Source organism: Sus scrofa, chromosome 3, assembly GCF_054392235.1.
Source record: "Sus scrofa isolate SSC_HxYL_T2T_F1_AM1 chromosome 3, Sscrofa_HxYL_maternal_Yorkshire_Landrace_v2.0, whole genome shotgun sequence".
Lineage (NCBI taxonomy): Eukaryota > Metazoa > Chordata > Mammalia > Artiodactyla > Suidae > Sus > Sus scrofa.
Genome location: NC_139385.1, coordinates 109,889,840 through 109,908,049, shown reverse-complemented (window position 1 = coordinate 109,908,049; position 18,210 = coordinate 109,889,840). Strand labels below are relative to the sequence as shown.

The following is an 18,210-nucleotide window of genomic DNA, read 5'->3' as shown; positions in this document are numbered from 1 at the left end:
TCCTTACTGCTAGGCTGTGAAGGGAACTCCGAACTATAGTTATTTATCTTAGAGAATGTTCCATGTGCACTTGAGAAGAATGTGTATTCTGTTGACTATAGTTATTTAGATGTATTTGATGGATGTTATTTGAAAATGAAGTAAACTGCTCCTGTGAAAACCTAGTTGTCTACTAAGCCAGGCATTGAAGAGATTTGCAAAAATGTAAAACAATGCCACATTCTCATTTTTTGGTGGAAAATATAGTAATTATTCATAACAAATATTTGCTAATATAAAATGTTTATTTTTATTTAAATTAATGTTAAATTTTTATTACTTTTAAAAATTAAAGTATAGTTGATTTATAGTGTTGTGCCAGTTTCTGCTGTACAGCAGTGATCTAGTCATACACTCATATGCGTTCCTTTTCTTATATTATCTTCCATCACGGTCTATCCCAAGAGATAAGTTTTTAAATCATCTTTCATTTCTAACATGGTAAAATTTTTTTTTTTTTTTTTTTTTGGGGTTTTTTTTTTTTTTTTTTTTGTCTTTTTGCTATTTCTTGGGCCGCTCCTGCGGCATATGGAGGTTCCCAGGCTAGGGGTCCAATCGGAGCTGTAGCCACCGGCCTACACCAGAGCCACAGCAACGCAGGATCCGAGCCGCGTCTGCAACCTACACCACAGCTCACGGCAACGCCGGATCGTTAACCCACTGAGCAAGGGCAGGGACGAACCCGCAACCTCATGGTTCCTAGTCGGATTTGTTAACCACTGCGCCACGACGGGAACTCCTAAAATTTTTTTTTTTTGTCTTTTTGCCTTTTCAAGGGCCACTTCCCGCGGCATATGGAGGTTCCCGGGCTAGGGGTCGAATAGGAGCTGTAGCCTCCGGCCTACACCACAGCCACAGTAACATGATATCCAAGCCACGTCTGCAACCTACACTACAGCTCCCGGCAATGCCGGATCCTTAACCCACTGAGCAAGGCCAGGGACCGAACCCGCAACCTCATGGTTCCTAGTCGGATTCGTTAACCACTGTGCCACGACGGGAACTCCCTAACATGGTAAATATTGATAGATATAATCAAAATCAGGGGATCTTGAAACCAAAAAGTTTGAAAACCATTGATAATATCAGTTTTGAAGAACAAAAATGTTATAGGCATATATATATATATATATATATATATATATATAAAATTCGATATTAAGACACTTGTTCAGTTGTAATAATTAATGTAGGCAGTACTGGTGGGTGGATTGAGAAATAAACCAGTGGGACAGAGTAGAAAAGCCTGAACAGGCTCACATATATGGTACAGCTTGATAATTGATGAAGGCACTGTTGCGATGTAGTGGAGAAAGGGTGATCTTTTCAGTATGCGGTGCCAGATCAATTGGATGGCCCTAGGGGAAAATAAATGAAGGCTTTCCTTTGTGTGTCTCTCTCCTTCCCCCTCCCTTGCTATTTTTTGTTGCTGAATCAGGAGTTTCATTTCTCACAGTTTGGATTTTGCTGATTGTACCCCTGTGGTGTTCGTGTTCAACCATGTTCCCCTGTCCCTCATATTTCCTGTGAACTGGTGATAGAGGATGTGGTTTCCTTCTTCTCTTTCTCTCTTCTTCCCTTTGTGGGGAAGAGGGAAGTAGAAGAGAGGAAAACTTCACAGGTGGTGGTGTATATTAGGAAGTATATAATCTCTTGGATGTTACTGGCATTTGATGGAGTTCCATTAATCATGGTTGTTAGAGAGTGGTGATATTCTAAGTATAATGTTCCCTTTTCATATAGTAGTTGGAAGGCTCCATGCTTTTGGGTCTGATTCTTAGTTTTAGGGGTTTTTTTTGGTCCTTTTTTTTTAAGGACCGCACTTGCGACACATGGAAATTCCCAGGCTAGGGGTTGAATTGGAGCTGCAGCTTCGGGCCTATGCCACAGCCATAGCAACGCCAAATGCAAGCTGCATCTTTGACATATGCTGTAGTTTGCAGCAGTGCTGGATCCTTAACCCACTGAGCAAGGCTAGGGATCTAACCTGTATCCTCATGAATACTAGTCAGATTCTTAACCTGCTGAGCCGCAGTGGAAACTTCTAATTTTAGTTTTATGTTTTTATGTATAACAACTTACAGCAGAGGTCCTCAGCTTTATCAGACTCAACCTATCTTTTACATATTTAAAAAATACTTTTCTATGCTATTCTGGAATGAATTTAATAGATAATTTATTATTACACATGTAATACATAATTTCACTTACTAAACCCGTTGTCCTCAAACATCTGTCGTCATGGAAAGTAGTCTTATACATATAGATTCTCCATACAGTGCATATTAACCTGTTTCTTCCTTCTTTTAAATCTTAGAATTCTGTTACCCATTGTATCTTGAAATATTAGTAATGCTTTGTTAGACCATTTCAATTGGAAGATATCCATCTTCTAAAAGATGGATGGCCATTTTTTTTTTCTAATATTTCTTTCATTTTTTCTCTTTCTGAGTATTTTTGGTCTTTTTTTTAATGTAGTGTAGTGTTTTGGTTTGTTTTTGTTTTTTGGTCTTTTTGCCTTTTCTAGGGCCAGTTCCCGCAGCACATGGAGGTTCCCAGGCTAGGGGTCCAGTGGGAGCTGTAGACACTGGCCTACACCAGAGCCACAGCAATGTGGGATCCGAGCTGCATCTGCAACCTACACCACAGCTCACGGCAATGCTGGATCCTTAACCCACTGAGCAAGTCCAGGGATCGAACCCACAGCCTCATGGCTCCTAGTCGGATTCGTTAACCACTGCACCACAACGGGAACTCTTAGTGCAGTTTTTAAAAAAATTTTTTTGAGGTAACGCTGTTGTCTAATATCATATAATGTTCATGTATACAATGTTATATTTCACCTTCAATATACACTACTGTGTGCTCACCCCAGGAAATTTAGTTTCCATCTGTCACCATATAGTTGGTTTCCTTTACCCATTTCACCCTCCTCTGGCCCTTTCCTCTCTGGTAACCACTATTTTGTTCTCTGTATCTGTGTGTTTGGTTTGTTCATTTATTTTGGTTTTTGTTTGTTTGTTTGATTCCACACATGACTGAAATTATACTGTATTTGTATTTCTCTAACTTACTCATTTAGCATAATACCTTTAAGGTCTATCCATGTTGTTGTAAATGGCAAGATTACATCATTTTTTATGACTAATTAATATTTTATTGCCTATATATCCTACATCTTTATCCATTCATCCATCAGTGGATACTTTGAGTATTGCTATGTCTTGACTATTGTCAGTAATGTTGCAGTGAACAAAGCAGGGTACATATATTTTTTTTAAATTAGTGTTTTCATATTCTGTGGACAGCCACCCAGAAATGGAATAACTGGATTGTATGGTAATTCTATTCTTAACTTTTGGGGAATCCCCATACTATTTTACATAGTGGCTGCACCAATTTAAATTCCCTTAAACTGTGTATGAAGTTTCCCTTTTCTCCGCATCCTCACTGACAGTTTTTTTTTTTTGCCATTTCTTAAGCTGCTCCCGTGGCATATGGAGGTTCCCAGGCTAGGGGTCCAGTCGGAGCTGTAGCCGCCAGCCTACGCCACAGCCACAGCAACACCGGATCCTTAACCCACTGAGCTAGGCCAGGGATAGAACCCACAACTTCATGGTTCCTAGTTGGATTCATTAACCACTGCGCCATAACGGGAACTCCTCTTCTCCGTTTTGAAAATGGCCATTCTAATACATCTGAGGTGATAATCTCATTGTGGCTTTGATTTGCATTTGCCTATTAATTAGTGATATTGAACATCTTTTCATGTGTCTGTTGGCCATCTATATGTCTTCTTTGGAAAAATGTCTCTTTATCCCCTCTGCCCAGTTTTTATTTGTTTATTTTTATATTTGATTTATGTTTTATTAATTTCTGCTATACAGCAAAGTGATTCAGTTGCACATGTATATTCCTTTTCATGTTATTTTCCATTATGGTTTATCACAGGATATTGAATAGAGTTCCCTGTGCTATACAGTAGGACCTTGTTTCCATCCTACATATAATAATTTGTATCTGCTAATCCCAAACGCCCACTCCATCCCTCCCCCATCTCTGCCCAGTTTTTAATCAAGATTTTTTTAAAATTGCCTGTATCTTAGCTCTTTTGGATTATCTGTCTGCTGTTTTTTTTTTTGGTTTGGTTTGGTTTGGTTTGTTTGTTTTTGGTTTTGAGCTAAATCTTTGACTTTTATCTTCCAGTCCCTCTAGTGATTTAATTGTGCCAACCATATTTTAAAATTTCAGAGCCTCTTTTTTTGTCTTGAGTGTTCTTTTTCAATGCATTCTATTTTTGTTTTATGAATGCACTGTTTTCACAAATCTTTTAGAAATTCTGATTGTATCTTCAAAGTTCTCTTTATTGCTTAAACCACCTGTGTTTCCTCTAGGTTCAGTTTTTTATTTTTTTTTTTAATCTATCTTTTGTGCTCTAATCTTTCCACAAATGTTAGATGATTCATAGCTGTCTGTAGTTTTTTAAAACTAAGGGAATAGAAAAGCTGACCAGGAAGTTACATTTATATGGACAGACTGCTGGTAAACTTCTTCCTATTAGAATGTGGAGCAGGCTTTTCTTTGCTTTGCTTTTTAGGGCAGCATCCGTAGCACATGGAGATTCCCGCACTAGGGGTCATTATGGAGCTGCAGCTACCAGCCTACACCACAGCCACAGCAATGCTGGATTCAAGTCACGTCTGCAACCTACACCACAGCTCTTGGCAATGCTGGATCCTTAACCCACTGAGTGAGGCCAGGGATCGGACCTGCATCTTCATGGATACTAGTCCAGTTCGTAACCCACTGAACCACAATGGGAACTCCAGGAGCAGACTTTTCTAGGTTCTGTTCTTAAAACTGGATTTTTTTTTTTCCATCTCTCTGTCTCTGTTTCTCTTTTTAAAAAGCATATAGCACAGGGTATTCCCAAGGCAATCTCCCATCTAAATACTAACTAGGTCCAATCCTGCTTAGCTTTTGAGATCAGATGAGATTGGGTATGTTCTGGATGGTATGGTCATAGACAAGACTGGAATTTTATTAGGCCTCTGCTAGGTAGATCAGTTTCATGTTCTCTAGCATCAGCTCTCTTGATGCATGGTTTGGACTTTGTCTTAGAATTGTTTTCTCTTGTCTGATTGTATAAAGTAAAATCACCAGTACCATGTTTAATAGTGATGTGTAAAGCGGGCATTTGTGCCTTATCCCTGATCTTAGTGGAAATGTCTCTAGTGTTTCCCTGTTAAGTGAACTGTTTGTTCATCCTAGAATTTGGTCTGCTCTGCTCAGCCTCTCTTATTTGTCTCTGTCTTCCAGAATTTTCTGAAATTTTATTTAATTCTGAATTCTTTCATGGTTGCTTTATTTTAGTGATTTTAGGTTCTTTTGTTTCTAATGCTCTTGCTGTTAAGGCATCTTAGAAAAGAGGCGATAAACACCTGGGCCTTTGCCTGTCACTAATTCATTATTATTGCGTTGGAACTCTAAAAATCTTCCCCTACCCCACCACTGAAATGCTGTTAAATGTCTTTAAGGTCACTGAATAAAAAAATACTTTACAATATTGGGATTTATCTCACTGTGTCTCTTTGTAAAACTAAGTTATCAAATTATTTTGAAAATGTGTTATGACTCTAAGTTATTCAGCATTGAAAAAAACGTTTCCATGCATTTCAGAAGGTATAATCTGGAAATTTTTTGGTTCGTGCTTTACCTAGAGTTATTAATTTTTGAAGGTAGAATTTTTCTTTAGGTGGTCATATGTATCAGAAACTAATAAATGAACAGAACATGCCTAGCTTTATGTAGACTTTTTTTAAAACAAAAATATGTTCCAGTCACTATGCTGTGCAGCAGAAATTGACACAACACTGTAAATCAGCTATACTCTTTAAAGAAAGAAAATGTTCCAAACGCTATCAAACTATAGTTAGTAGATAGGAGTTGATGGGAATAATTGCCATTGTGAGTTGATGAGTTAACTCTGATTGGGAATGCTCTCCCTGGTTTGGATTAATGCTTGGAGTAACCTGGGATCCAAAAGCAGTGAATGATGGAGCAGTCCTTTTACTTGTCAGGATTATAGAAAACCTCTTAAAAATTTGAACATTTTGGGTGGCAGGGGGGAATATAAAATATTGACATAGTTCAGAAATCAAAATATGGAATAAACAATAAAATGTCTTGCTCTTGTACAGTCCCATAGCCCATCAATGTTTCTAGAATCGTATATTTATTTCTAGAAACATTTTATCCATATAGAAGCAATGAGGTGTGTGTGTTTGGGTCTTTAAGTAAATTGTAGAGTAAATTATGATACTGTTATGTTCTTTTTAAAAGAAATATCTTGGGTATAGCTCCATATCATATAAAGATCTGCATCATTCATTCCTATGGCTGTTTCATTTTTCTGTTTTATTTAATCCTAGTTGATGGATATTTGCTTCATTTTACTCTTTTACTGTTAGAAATAAATACTACAAAGAACAAACTTCTGCATAGGTCATTTCATACATGCATAATTGTGAGAATGTGTATAGAATAAATTGTAACAGGCAGAATAGTTGAAATATCTTAGTATGCTTCCTGTAGTTTGCATTTCCTTCTTTGTATTTCTCTACTGATCAAAGCAGGGAGATTGAAAGGATTCGTAACTTGTAACTTTAATTTATGGTGTCTCTCTTAAGGCCTTTTTTAAATCTTCAGAGAAAACAAATTTTTACGGTCTTATGTTTACTGATAAATAAGTAGTAATTCTAACTTTTAAGTATATAAGTAATAAAATGGAATTCCATGGAGTTCCCTGGTGGCCTAGTGGTTAAGGATCTGATGTTGTCAGTGCTGTGGCTTGGGTCACTGCTGTGACCCAAGCCACAGCACTAGCCTGAGAAATTCTACATGCCACAGGAGTGGCCAAAAAAAAAAAAAAAAGTTCTCCACCATGGATTAGCAGTCTGTCTCCAGTTTGGGTACTGATGTTAAAGAAACTTATTTCAAATCTTTAAAATGAAATTCAAATAAAGGCAATTTTCTTGCTATACATTTTATTGTGTTGATATTTTTATTTTAAGATGTTAGGTTTTTGCAATTTTCTTGATATCTGTAAACAAAATTTGAATTAGCCAAAAGAGTGCTATTGAGACTATGAACAGTGCTCCTTAAGAAATGAATGTAACATAACGAAGTTATTTATTTAGTGTATTTAGGCTCTTAGAATTGCTAGGAGAAGGAAAACTAGGGGAAAAATACAGTAACTAGAGAAAAGTCATACCACAATTTAACATTTTAACATCTGCATGTTTAGCACACTTTTTCTTGAATGTTTTGTTTCTTCTATATAATTTTTCCTTTGAAATGATCAGCTTATCCCCTGTGTGTTGAAGTGTTTTCTTTTCTCTTCTAGCCCAGATCATAATGCAGAAAAGCATTGGGCTATATCCACGGTATAGTCTACATATTGTCCCAGGTACTGTTGTGAGATTTCCCTGGTGATCAAAACAATATGTTTGTCATCCCATCTTAGAGAAGAGGGTCTTCCTAATCCTGGTGGTTTCTTTCGAACATTCTACTTTTCTCCTAGCTATCAAAGGGAAAAGTGACATCAAGAGAGGATTTTTTCCCCTTGAATTCCTCTTTAACGGTGTCTTTCATGTTTGTAATCAAATCTCCAGAATCATAGATTAATACCTTGTTGCTTTGGTTCTCTCCACATGCTGGAAACGGAAGGGGCTTTCCAGAAATTGCTTGTCATGTCTCTTTACGAAATCCATTGATGTAGCACATTAAGCTCAGACTTCTCTTGGCTCTTCATTCCTCTGTCTTACTTACTCACACACATGTTCCAGTTTTTGTTTTGTTTTGTTTTCTTGGGAGTCTCCTTTAAACTTTTATTTGTTAACATCTGTTAAAGTAGTATTAACAACAGAAAATCTATCTTTGTTTTTCACACCTGCACGGCATGTGGAAATTCTCTGGCCAGGGATATTACCCTGCTATAGCAGCGACCTGAGCCACAGCAGTGACAGTGCTGGATCGTTAAGCTGCTAGGCCACCAGGGAACTCCAGAAAATATATCTTTGTATAGAAATATTTGAAAATTTCCGGATTTCTTTCTGCTTTTGACCTCCTCCTCTTTGTGTTATAAAGATGCATAAAGTTGAACTCTTTTGCTTATAGAAGCAGCCCTTAAATGTTTGTTGCTGAGATATAGTGAAGAAAACCATGGTTCATCAACTCTGTGGTATAGAGTACTGGTTCTCAATCAGTAGCAGTTTTGTCTCCCAGGGGACATTTGGCAAAGTCTAGAGAGTTTTGGTTGTTACAGCTGAGTATGGGACTACTACTGTTATCCAGTAGGTATAAGCCAGGAGTACTGATAAACATCCTGTGTGCACAGGACAGCCCCCACAACAAAGGGTTGGTTACCTGGCTCTAACAGTCAGAAATGCCATGGTTGAGAAAAGCTGATGTAGTGTTATCATTAATAATTCTTGCTGTCTTGGTATATATAGTATTCATACAAGTTGATGCACTTTTATCTAATTAGGACCCCCCCTTCACTTTAAATTTTAATTAAAAAAACCTTTTTTTTTGGCTCCACCCACCGCAGCATATGGAAGTTCCCCAGGGACCTGTGCCACAGCTGCAGCAACACTGGATACCTAACCCATTGTGTTGAACCCGTGCTATTGCACAGACAACACTAGATCCTTTTTTTTTTTTCTTCCAGTTTCATTGAGATCTAAGTGACATGCAGTTCTGCGTAAGTTTAAGGTGTGCAGCAACGTAATGATTTGAATTACATACATGCATCCTCATATAAAAACAAAATTAGGAGTTCCCGTCGTGGCGCAGTGGTTAACGAATCCGACTAGGAACCATGAGGTTGCGGGTTCGGTCCCTGCCCTTGCTCAGTGGGTTAAAGATCCGGCGTTGCTGTGAGCTGTGGTGTAGGTTGCAGACGCGGCTCGGATCCCGCGTTGCTGTGGCTCTGGCGTAGGCCGGTGGCTACAGCTCCGATTGGACCCCTAGCCTGGGAACCCCCATATGCCGCGGGAGCGGCCCAAGAAATAGCAACAACAACAACAAAAAAAAGACAAAAAAAACCCAAAAAAAACAAAAAAAAACAAAATTAAATAAGAAAAAATTTAGTTTTCCTTGTGATGAGAACTCAGGGTTTACTCTCAACTTTCGTATGTAACCTTATAGTTAACATTAATAGCATTGTTGATTACATTTATCATATTGTACATTATATCCCTAGTACTTATTTATTTTATAACTGGAAGTTCATATGTTTTGACTGCTTTCATTTGATTCCCCCTTCTCGTCCACCACCCACCTCTGGTAACGACATATCTGATCTCTTTTTCTATGATTTTGATGGACAATGCTAGGCTAGATTCTTTTTTTTTGTTGTTTTTTTTTTTTTTTGTTTTATTTTCCCACTGTACAGCAAGGGGATCAAGTTATCCTTACATGTATACATTACATTTTTCCCCCCATCCTTTGTTCTGTTGCAACATGAGTATCTAGACATAGTTCTTTTTTTTTTTTTCTTTTGGTCTTTTGTTGTTGTTGTTGCTGTTGCTATTTCTTGGGCCACTCCCATGGCATATGGAGGTTCCCAGGCTAGGGGTTGAATCGGAGCTGTAGCCACCGGCCTACTCCAGAGCCACAGCAACGCAGGATCCGAGCCGCGTCTGCAACCTACACCACAGCTCACGGCAACGCCAGATGGTTAACCCACTGAGCAAGGGCAGGGACCGAACCTGCAACCTCATGGTTCCTAGTCGGATTCGTTAACCACTGCGCCACGACGGGAACTCCTAGACATAGTTCTTAATGCTTCTCAGCAGGATCTCCTTGTAAATCTATTCTAAATTGTGTCTGATAAGCCCAAGCTCCCGATCCCTCCCACTCCCTCCCTCTCCTATCAGGCAGCCACAAGTCTATTTTCCAAGTCCATGATTTTCTCTTCTGTGGAGATGTTCACTTGTGCTGGATATTAGATTCCAGTTATAAGTAATATCATATGGTATTTGTCTTTGTCTTTCTGGCTCATTTCACTCAGGATGAGATTCTCTAGCTCCATCCATGTTGCTGCAAATGGCATTATGTCATTCTTTTTTATGGCTGAGTAGTATTCCATTGTGTATATATATACCACCTCTTCCAAATCCAATCATCTGTCGATGGACATTTGGGTTGTTTCCATGTCCTGGCTATTGTGAATAGTGCTGCAATGAACATGTGGGTGCATGCGTCTCTTTTAAGTATAGTTTTGTCTGGATATATTAGGCTAGATTCTTAACCCACTATGTTACAGTGGGAATTCCTACATTTTAATATTTTTAAAAGTCATATACATGCGTATAACTGTCTAATAATATTCAAGGCAGTCATGTGCCTGCTTCCCACTTTGCAATCATTTTCAACTTGTCTGATAGTGACTTTGGCATTTATACTACTTTTATAGTGCTACGATTAATCTTCATTATTAGAAGTGTCTCCTTACTTTCTCTTCTCTGTTCTGTTTCCTTTGTGTTTCCAGTGTATCATAATTTTATTAACTCAATAATCAGTCTTTATATTTTATGAATATGTAAATATTCCTCACATAATTCTTTCTTATGCAACCTTTTGTTTCCTTGGAGTTAATAATTGTTTTGCCCTTTCCTTTTGATTAGTCTTCTAAAATGTAAAAATTTTAGTCCTTGCTTATCTGAAAATGTTTTTCACACTTGGCTAATGATATGTTTAGGTATATAATCCTGGTTTGGAAATAATTTCTGTCAGTTTTTTTTTTTTTGTTTTTGGTCTTTTTGCCATTTCTTGGGCCGCTCTCTCGGCATATGAAGGTTCCCAGGCTAGGGGTCTAATCGGAGCTCTAGCTGCCAGCGTATGCCAGAGCCACAGAAACGCCACATCCGAGCTGTGTCTGCAACCTACACCACCGCTCACGGCAACGTCGGATCGTTAACCCATTGAGCAAGGGCAGGGATCGAACCCTCAACCTCATGGTTCCTAGTCGGATTTGTTAACCACTGAGCCACGACGGGAACTCCCCCCGTCAGAATTTTGAATCTTCCCTTTTGTCCTATCTTACAGTGATGCTGTTGAGAAATGTAATCTTCTGAAAGCATTTTGGATTTTTGAGCTTCATTACTTTTAAAGAATTTGTTTATTGTATTCAACAGGTTAAATGCTATAGAAACCTGTTAGCTGAATTTCCAGTCACGATTCTTTATATTTTAAAACTAAAGAAGTTAAGAGCAGTTCTGTGATGCAGTGGATTAAGTATCTGGCATTGTCACTGCAGCAGCTTGGGTCAGTGCTATAGTTTGGGTTCAATCTCTGGCCCAGGAACTTCCACATGCTACAGGTGTGGCCAAAAAAAAAAAATGTTGAGAATTCAGTTTGTGGCTGATAAAAGATTAATCAGACCAATGACACCAAGCCCCCCCCCTTTTTGGGGGGGTGTTAAAAAACCAACATTTTATTAGGGGATGTTCTTAGATTTACAAAGCTGCAAATATAGTACAGAGAGTTCCCACCTACTCTGCACTGTTTCTGCTAATGTTAACAGTTTGTATAGCCATAACATCCTGATAAAAACTAAGAAATTAACATAGCTAAATTGCTATTAACTAAACTCCAACCTTTATTCAGATTTTACCAGTCTTTCTCTGATGTCCTTTTTATATTTTAGAATGCAACCTGACATGGCCTTTGATGGTATCGCAGTCTTTTCCTTGTTGCTAGTTTTGAAGGATAGTATGTACATGTAATAATTTTGTTGAGATGTTTTGATGGTTAATTTTTTTTTTCTTTTTTAAGGCTGTACCCGTGGCATTTGGAAGTTCCCAGGCTAGGGGTCGAATCAGAGCTACAGCCACTGACCTACGCCGCAGCCACAGCAACGAGGGATCCAAGCTGCACCATCGACCTACACCACAGCTCACGGCAACGCCTGATGGTTGATGTACTGAGTTAGGCCAGGGATGGAACCATTGTCCTCATGGATACTAGTTGGGTTCATTTCCACTGCGCTGCAACAGGAACTACGTGATGGTTAATTTTATGTGTGGACATGACTGGGGTACGTGATGCTCAGATATCTGCTTAAACATTATTCGGATGTGACCCTGAGGGTGTTTCTGTGAGAGATTATTTGAATCAGTAAACTGAGTAAAGCAGATTATCTTCCCCAGTGTGAGGGGACCCTCATCCAATCACTTGAAGGGCTGAAAAAAAGCAAAAAAGGAAGAGGAAGGGAGAATTTTCACACTCTGCCTGATTAAGCTGGGTCATCAGTACTCCTGGACTCAAACCACACATTTTGTTTACCCATTCATCCTTTGATGGAAATTTGAATTGTTTCCACTTCTGGCTCTTACGAATTGTGCTTCGGTGAACATATGTGTATGAGTTTTGTATAGATGTATGTTTTCTTTTCCCATGGTATTGCTTTTAGGAGTGGAATTGACTGGGTCAGATGCCAACTCTGTTTAACATTTTGAGGAACTGCCAAACTGTTTTCCAAAGTGGCTGTAGTATTTTACGTCCTCACTAGCAAAGTATTGTTGTTCCAATTTCTCCATTCACTCATCCACACTTGTTATTGTCTGTGTTTTTCTTTTTAGCCATCCTTGTGGTTTTATGTGAAGTGTATCTTGCTGTGGTTTTGATTTTTGCCTTTTCCTGTTGACTAAGAATGTTGAGAGCCTCCCTCACCCTGACAAATAGATTTTTTGCATATTTAAAAAATTGAAATATTGTTGACATACAACATTATGTTAGTTTCAGGTGTACTACATAGTGATTTGACATTTGCATATGTCGTGGAATGATTGCAGTGAGTCTAGTAACCATCCGTCACCATACAAATTGTTACTGTATTATTGACCATATTCCTTTTTTTTTTTGGCCATGCCTAGGGCATGTTGGAGTTCCTGGTCTGGGAATGAACCCATGCCACTACTGTAACCAGAGCCACAGCAGTGATAACACAAGATCCTTAATCTACTGGGCCACAAGGGAACTCCTTGACCATCTTCCTAATGCTGTATATTATTACATCTCCGTGGCTTATTTATTTTCTAACTAGACGTTTGTATCTCTTACTCCCCTCCACTCTCCACATGTCCTCTGACAGTCACATCTTTGTTCTGTTTTCCTTTTGTTTGTTTTGGTTTTTAGATCCCATATATAAGTGAGATAATACAGTATTTGTCTTTATTTGTCTGACTTCCTTCACTTAGCATAATACCCTCTAGAGCCATCCATATTGTCCCAAATGGCAAGATTTCCTTCTTTCTTTCCTTTTCTTTTCTTTCTTTCTGTCTTTCTTTCTTTCTCTCCTTCTTTCTTTCCTCCTTCCCTATTCTTTTCTTTCTTTCTAAATGGAAAAATGCCTTTCTTTAGTGAAGAAATAATGGCTTTTATTGAACAAGGAAAATTTAGAATTTAGGTTCAGTGTGCTTAAGGAGCATGCTTGTTAACCACGTAGATTCCTGGATCCCTTCCCAAAATACTTGGATTCAGTAAGTCTAATGTGGCACCAAGAAATTTTCGTGTTTCCAAGCAGAGATGGTGGTCCTGAACTATTGTACAAGCTTCATTTGTATCAGAGTGAAGGAAAGTCTTCAGGTAGTGGGGAAATGGATGCAAATTTAAACTTTCTTTTGCTTCATTTGTACAAATAGGTAACATCTTTAGATAAAAGAAGAAATAACTTGTGTGCACATTTATGGTTTTTGAGTCTGTGGGGATTAAACTGAATGTCTTTTTAAGCAAATAGCAGATTCTTGGCTGATCAGCACCTGCCATTAAACATGAGACTGTGTTGTGTTGTAATTATTCTTATTTCTCTCTGTAACAGAACTCTGCACAGCCTTTGAAATAGAGTATACTTTTAAAAACTTTTTGGATGATCTATGGGAAATCATGTTATCTCTAAAAATTCTGTGCTCCTGTGCCTGTTGAAAAGCAATATGAATGATTATGTGGGCCTGGAGTGGTCTTTCTGAAATGTTGGAGTCTTTGATATGTTTTTATACCCATTACATTTGGGAAAGGTTGTTCCTTTTTTTTTTTTTTTTTTTTTTTTGTCTTTTGTCTTTTTGTTGTTGTTGATATTGTTGCTATTTCTTGGGCCACTCCCGTGGCATATGGAGGTTCCCAGGCTAGGGGTCCAATCGGAGCTGTAGCCACCGGCCTACGCCACAGCTCACGGCAACGCCGGATCGTTAACCCACTGAGCAAGGTCAGGGACCGAACCCGCAACCTCATGGTTCCTAGTCGGATTCGTTAACCACTGCGCCACGACGGGAACTCCGGTTGTTCTTTTTTTTTTTGGTCTTTTGTCTGTGACCTACACCACAGCCGATCCTTAACCCACTGAGCAAGGCCAGGAATCAAACCTGTGTGCTCATGGATGCTAGTACTATGGAAGAGTCACAGGTTTATTGCTTGGGGTTCAGAATAAAACAATTGGGTTATCCATATTTAGAATTTGATAACTTGATAATAGTTTCTTTAGTGTGCAGTTAGCTGAAAATTTATCATGTTTTTTTCTCTATGAGCCAGGATTTGTCAAGCATAAAGGAAGCCAACACTTTAAATCTCTTTTTAAACTACTTTCATCAACAACTCTTGGCGTGTTGGTACATGTGTTAATTACATATTCATATTTAATTCATAAAATAATTCTGACTCAACCTCTTACTTTGTTAGCTGTTAATATATGTACATGAAAATTTAAGTGTCAGATTTTCATTTTTAATTTAGGAAAAAGTACAATATAGCTACATTAAAGAAAAATTAAAAACTGAAATCACCTATTAACCCTTTCATTTTTGCATACAATCTATAGTTCCAAAAATAATTTATATTTAATTTGATTGGAATATTCTTTTATTGGTTTTTGATCATATTGTGTCTCTCAAACAGTATAACCAATGTTTTCTTATCGCATGATATAATTATTAAAATAATGGTGTAGTGATTCAGTTTAAATTCTTTTGTCACTTGAGAGTCTGATGACAACTTTATGCTGTATTGTTTGTATGAATTCTCAGCGTCTGTTATCCCACGAAATTCGAATGGTGTTTCTTAAAATAACACAGCTTCTGCTCCTCCCCGTTAAAAGAAAAACTGACTTCAGCAAACTTAATTTTTTTTTCTAGGTGATTAAGTATTAAATGTTAGAAATAACTGCTTTGTTGGCTGTTATTTAGGCAAGGAAAGTAAATGAAACTATTTTTGGAAATCCTATTTGTTACTTAAGCACTCGTGCATGTGTGAACATATATTCACTGGTCACAGAAGCTCTTCTCTGGCAGCTGTAGATGTGCTAACAGCAATATAGCAGTTTCCCTGCTCGTAATTCTGTCCTTTTTAAGAGCGTGTCAGGTAATTACTGACGCTGAGTGTTGTTATGTTCAATGAAGTAATAATGTTAATTTTTCGGCTTCAGTAATGTGTATGAATAAAATATATTAGAAAAACAGAAAACGTTTATAACTTTGGGTAACAAAATTAGAGATTTGACAGGCTAATATGGAAATACCACATGCTTTCAGACAAGTCTTTTGAAGTAATAGCAACCTAAGATGATTAATAGAAAGATATTTTTGGTTTTTTTGTTTTGTTTTGTTTTATATCTGTGTCTGTGGCATGCAAGAATTCCTGGGCCAGGGAGTTCCCATCGTGGCTCAGTGGTTAACGAATCCGACTAGGAACCATGAGGTTTCGGGTTCGATCCCTGGCCTAGCTCAGTGGGTTAAGGATCTGGCGTTGCCGAGAGCTGTGGTGTAGGTCGCAGATGTGGCTTGGATCCCACATTGCTGTGGCTCTGGCGTAAGCTGGTGGCCGTAGCTCTCGTTCAATCCCTAGCCTGGGAACCTCCATATGCCATGGGGGCGGCCCAAGTAATGGCAAAAAGACAAAAAGAAAAAAAGAATTCCTGGGCCAGGCTTCAAACCCATACCACAGTTATAACCAGAGCCACAGCAGTGATACTGGATCCTTAATCTGCTGAGCCATGAAGAAACTTGAACAGAAAGATGTTTTGATGAGGAGAATTTTTTTTTTGATTTAATGAGTATATAGTTGGAAAGTATTTAGTAAAATGTAATTTTTGACCTACATGTTAATATTTTACTTTTGCTGTTGGTAATTTTTTTCCTTTGAATCATATTTCACTCTGAACCAACATCAAGTCTGTTTAGCTTCCTATGTAATGTATGTCATTTATTTGTTTTTCATGTTATTTAGTGGGGAGGAATTAGTGATTTTTGTTTAGAAGCTCAAATGACATTTTGACATTTAAAACATTTTTTTGTGAGCCCTGACCAATATCTATAACCTGAATAGTTTATTAAAATTCTCTTGTCAAATTTGTAGCTATACTGAATTTTTTAAGCTGGTGGACTTTTAAAAAGTCCTTGTAATAAATACCACTACCTGGATAACCTTAATTTTTCTCAGTTCCAGACAAGCCTTTTTAAATAGACATTTCATTTCCAAACTCATACCCAGCTATGAGCAAAGGTAAATGCCATCAGACTTCAAGGTCCATGAATCTGTAGGTCTTTATTTGTCCCTTGCTCTATGGAAGTTACTTGTGTTTAAATTTTAACTAGTCTTTAGAGTAATTTCAATAAAGGTAAGTTAGTTAATCCTGCTCTGAATGTGTATTATTTTTAGGTTCTCATATGCAGTGGCTGCTTAAATTTGAAGATTATTTTAGGTACTGGTTTGCACGGTGATATCTTTGAAGATCCCTGGTATATATAACATTACCTCATATTAATTCTTTACAGGTTCAGAAACTGATTCTTAGTTGAAGGTTGCATTGTACTCTTCTCTTTTTCTTGAAAATTTAGGAAATCACTATAAAGTCTTTTATGTTATAAAGATTTACTGGCTAACACTGCTACTTCTCTGGGTTAGCCTCACAGTCAATGTCCTCAAAGGCAGTCTTATTTTTAAGGTTACACAACACCAAGATTGTAGAGAGAGTCCAAGTATATATACATAGATAGATGTTTCTAACTGCCATCTAGTTTCTTAATACCACCTTTACATTTTGAATATTCCTTATTTTATAAATCATTACTGTGAAGATGAGATGGCCTTTCTTATATTTATTCACTTTTTCCTCTTTCAACAGGGGGAAATGCAGTGTTGCCCTTCTGAATGAGACAGAGTCAGTATTGTCGTATCTTGATAAAGAGGTAATTCACAATTAACACTTGTTTGTGTTTTCCCCTCTTTTTTTTTTTCACATGAAGCCCATACTTTTGTATTATTTCCTCTTCTAACAAATTATTGCACTGTAATAGCAGTATTATTGTAAAAGACTAAAATGTATTTAGGTAACTTAATTTTTCTGGTTAACTGAGATAAAAGTTGGCAAAAACTCCTGTCTGTCTCTCTCGTTTTGTTTGGTCAAGAAAAGCTTATGTTGGAGTTCCCATCGTGGAGCAGCAGAAACAAATCCAAGTAAGAACCAAGAGGTTTCGGTTTCCATCCCTGGCCTTGCTCAGTGGGTTAAGGATCCAGCGTTGCTGTGTGAGCTGTGGTGTAGGTTGCAGATGAGGCTCGGATCTGGTGATGCTGTGGCTGTGGTGTAGGCCGGTGGCAACAGCTCTGATGAGACCCCTAGCCTGGGAACCTCCATAAGCTGTGGGTGCGGCCCTAAAAAGACAAAAAAAAAAAAAAAAAAAAAAAAGCTTATAAAGTGTAGCACCCGATTTAATTGGTAGCAGGAGAAATATTTTTGCCCTAATGAAATAAATGACTTAGGTGTACTTACTTGGTCCTCCTCCCTGTTGTTTTTTGGCGGTTTTTTGTTTTTTGTTTTAAATAAATAGCTTTTCTTTTAGACTCTTTCCAGATAAGATTTTACCATTGGTGTCAGCTTTCTTTCCTATAATCCTAATAAACTTTGTCAACTAGGAATATTTTTTCTTTAAACTTCAAGGAGAAACATTTTTAACAAGTTGAATTAGAGCATGTGTTTCTTTGAAGAGAGGAAAGTCTTTAAGATTATTCCACATTTTGTAGTTTTATCATTTGTATTGAGGGGAAAATATTTCACTATTGATAATGTTTCAGTATTTAATCTTTATGGTTTCATAGTGTTTGTTTTCTCAACATCTT

At 37.7% G+C, this 18,210-nt stretch overlaps 1 protein-coding gene across 26 annotated transcripts in view; it reads left to right on the top strand.

Moving 5' to 3' along the window:
• Nucleotides 1-18,210, top strand: part of MTA3 (metastasis associated 1 family member 3) — a 229,338-nt gene that overhangs the window by 116,331 nt on the left and 94,797 nt on the right. For all 26 annotated transcript variants that reach the window (XR_014842082.1, XR_014842081.1, XR_014842080.1 and 23 more), the window contains one exon: nt 17,219-17,282. Coding sequence is in view for 20 of the 26 variants with exons in the window: in XM_085019424.1 (XP_084875550.1) it covers nt 17,219-17,282 (64 nt within the window). In the remaining 6 variants the exon portion in view is untranslated. The remainder of the gene's footprint in view (nt 1-17,218; nt 17,283-18,210) is intronic.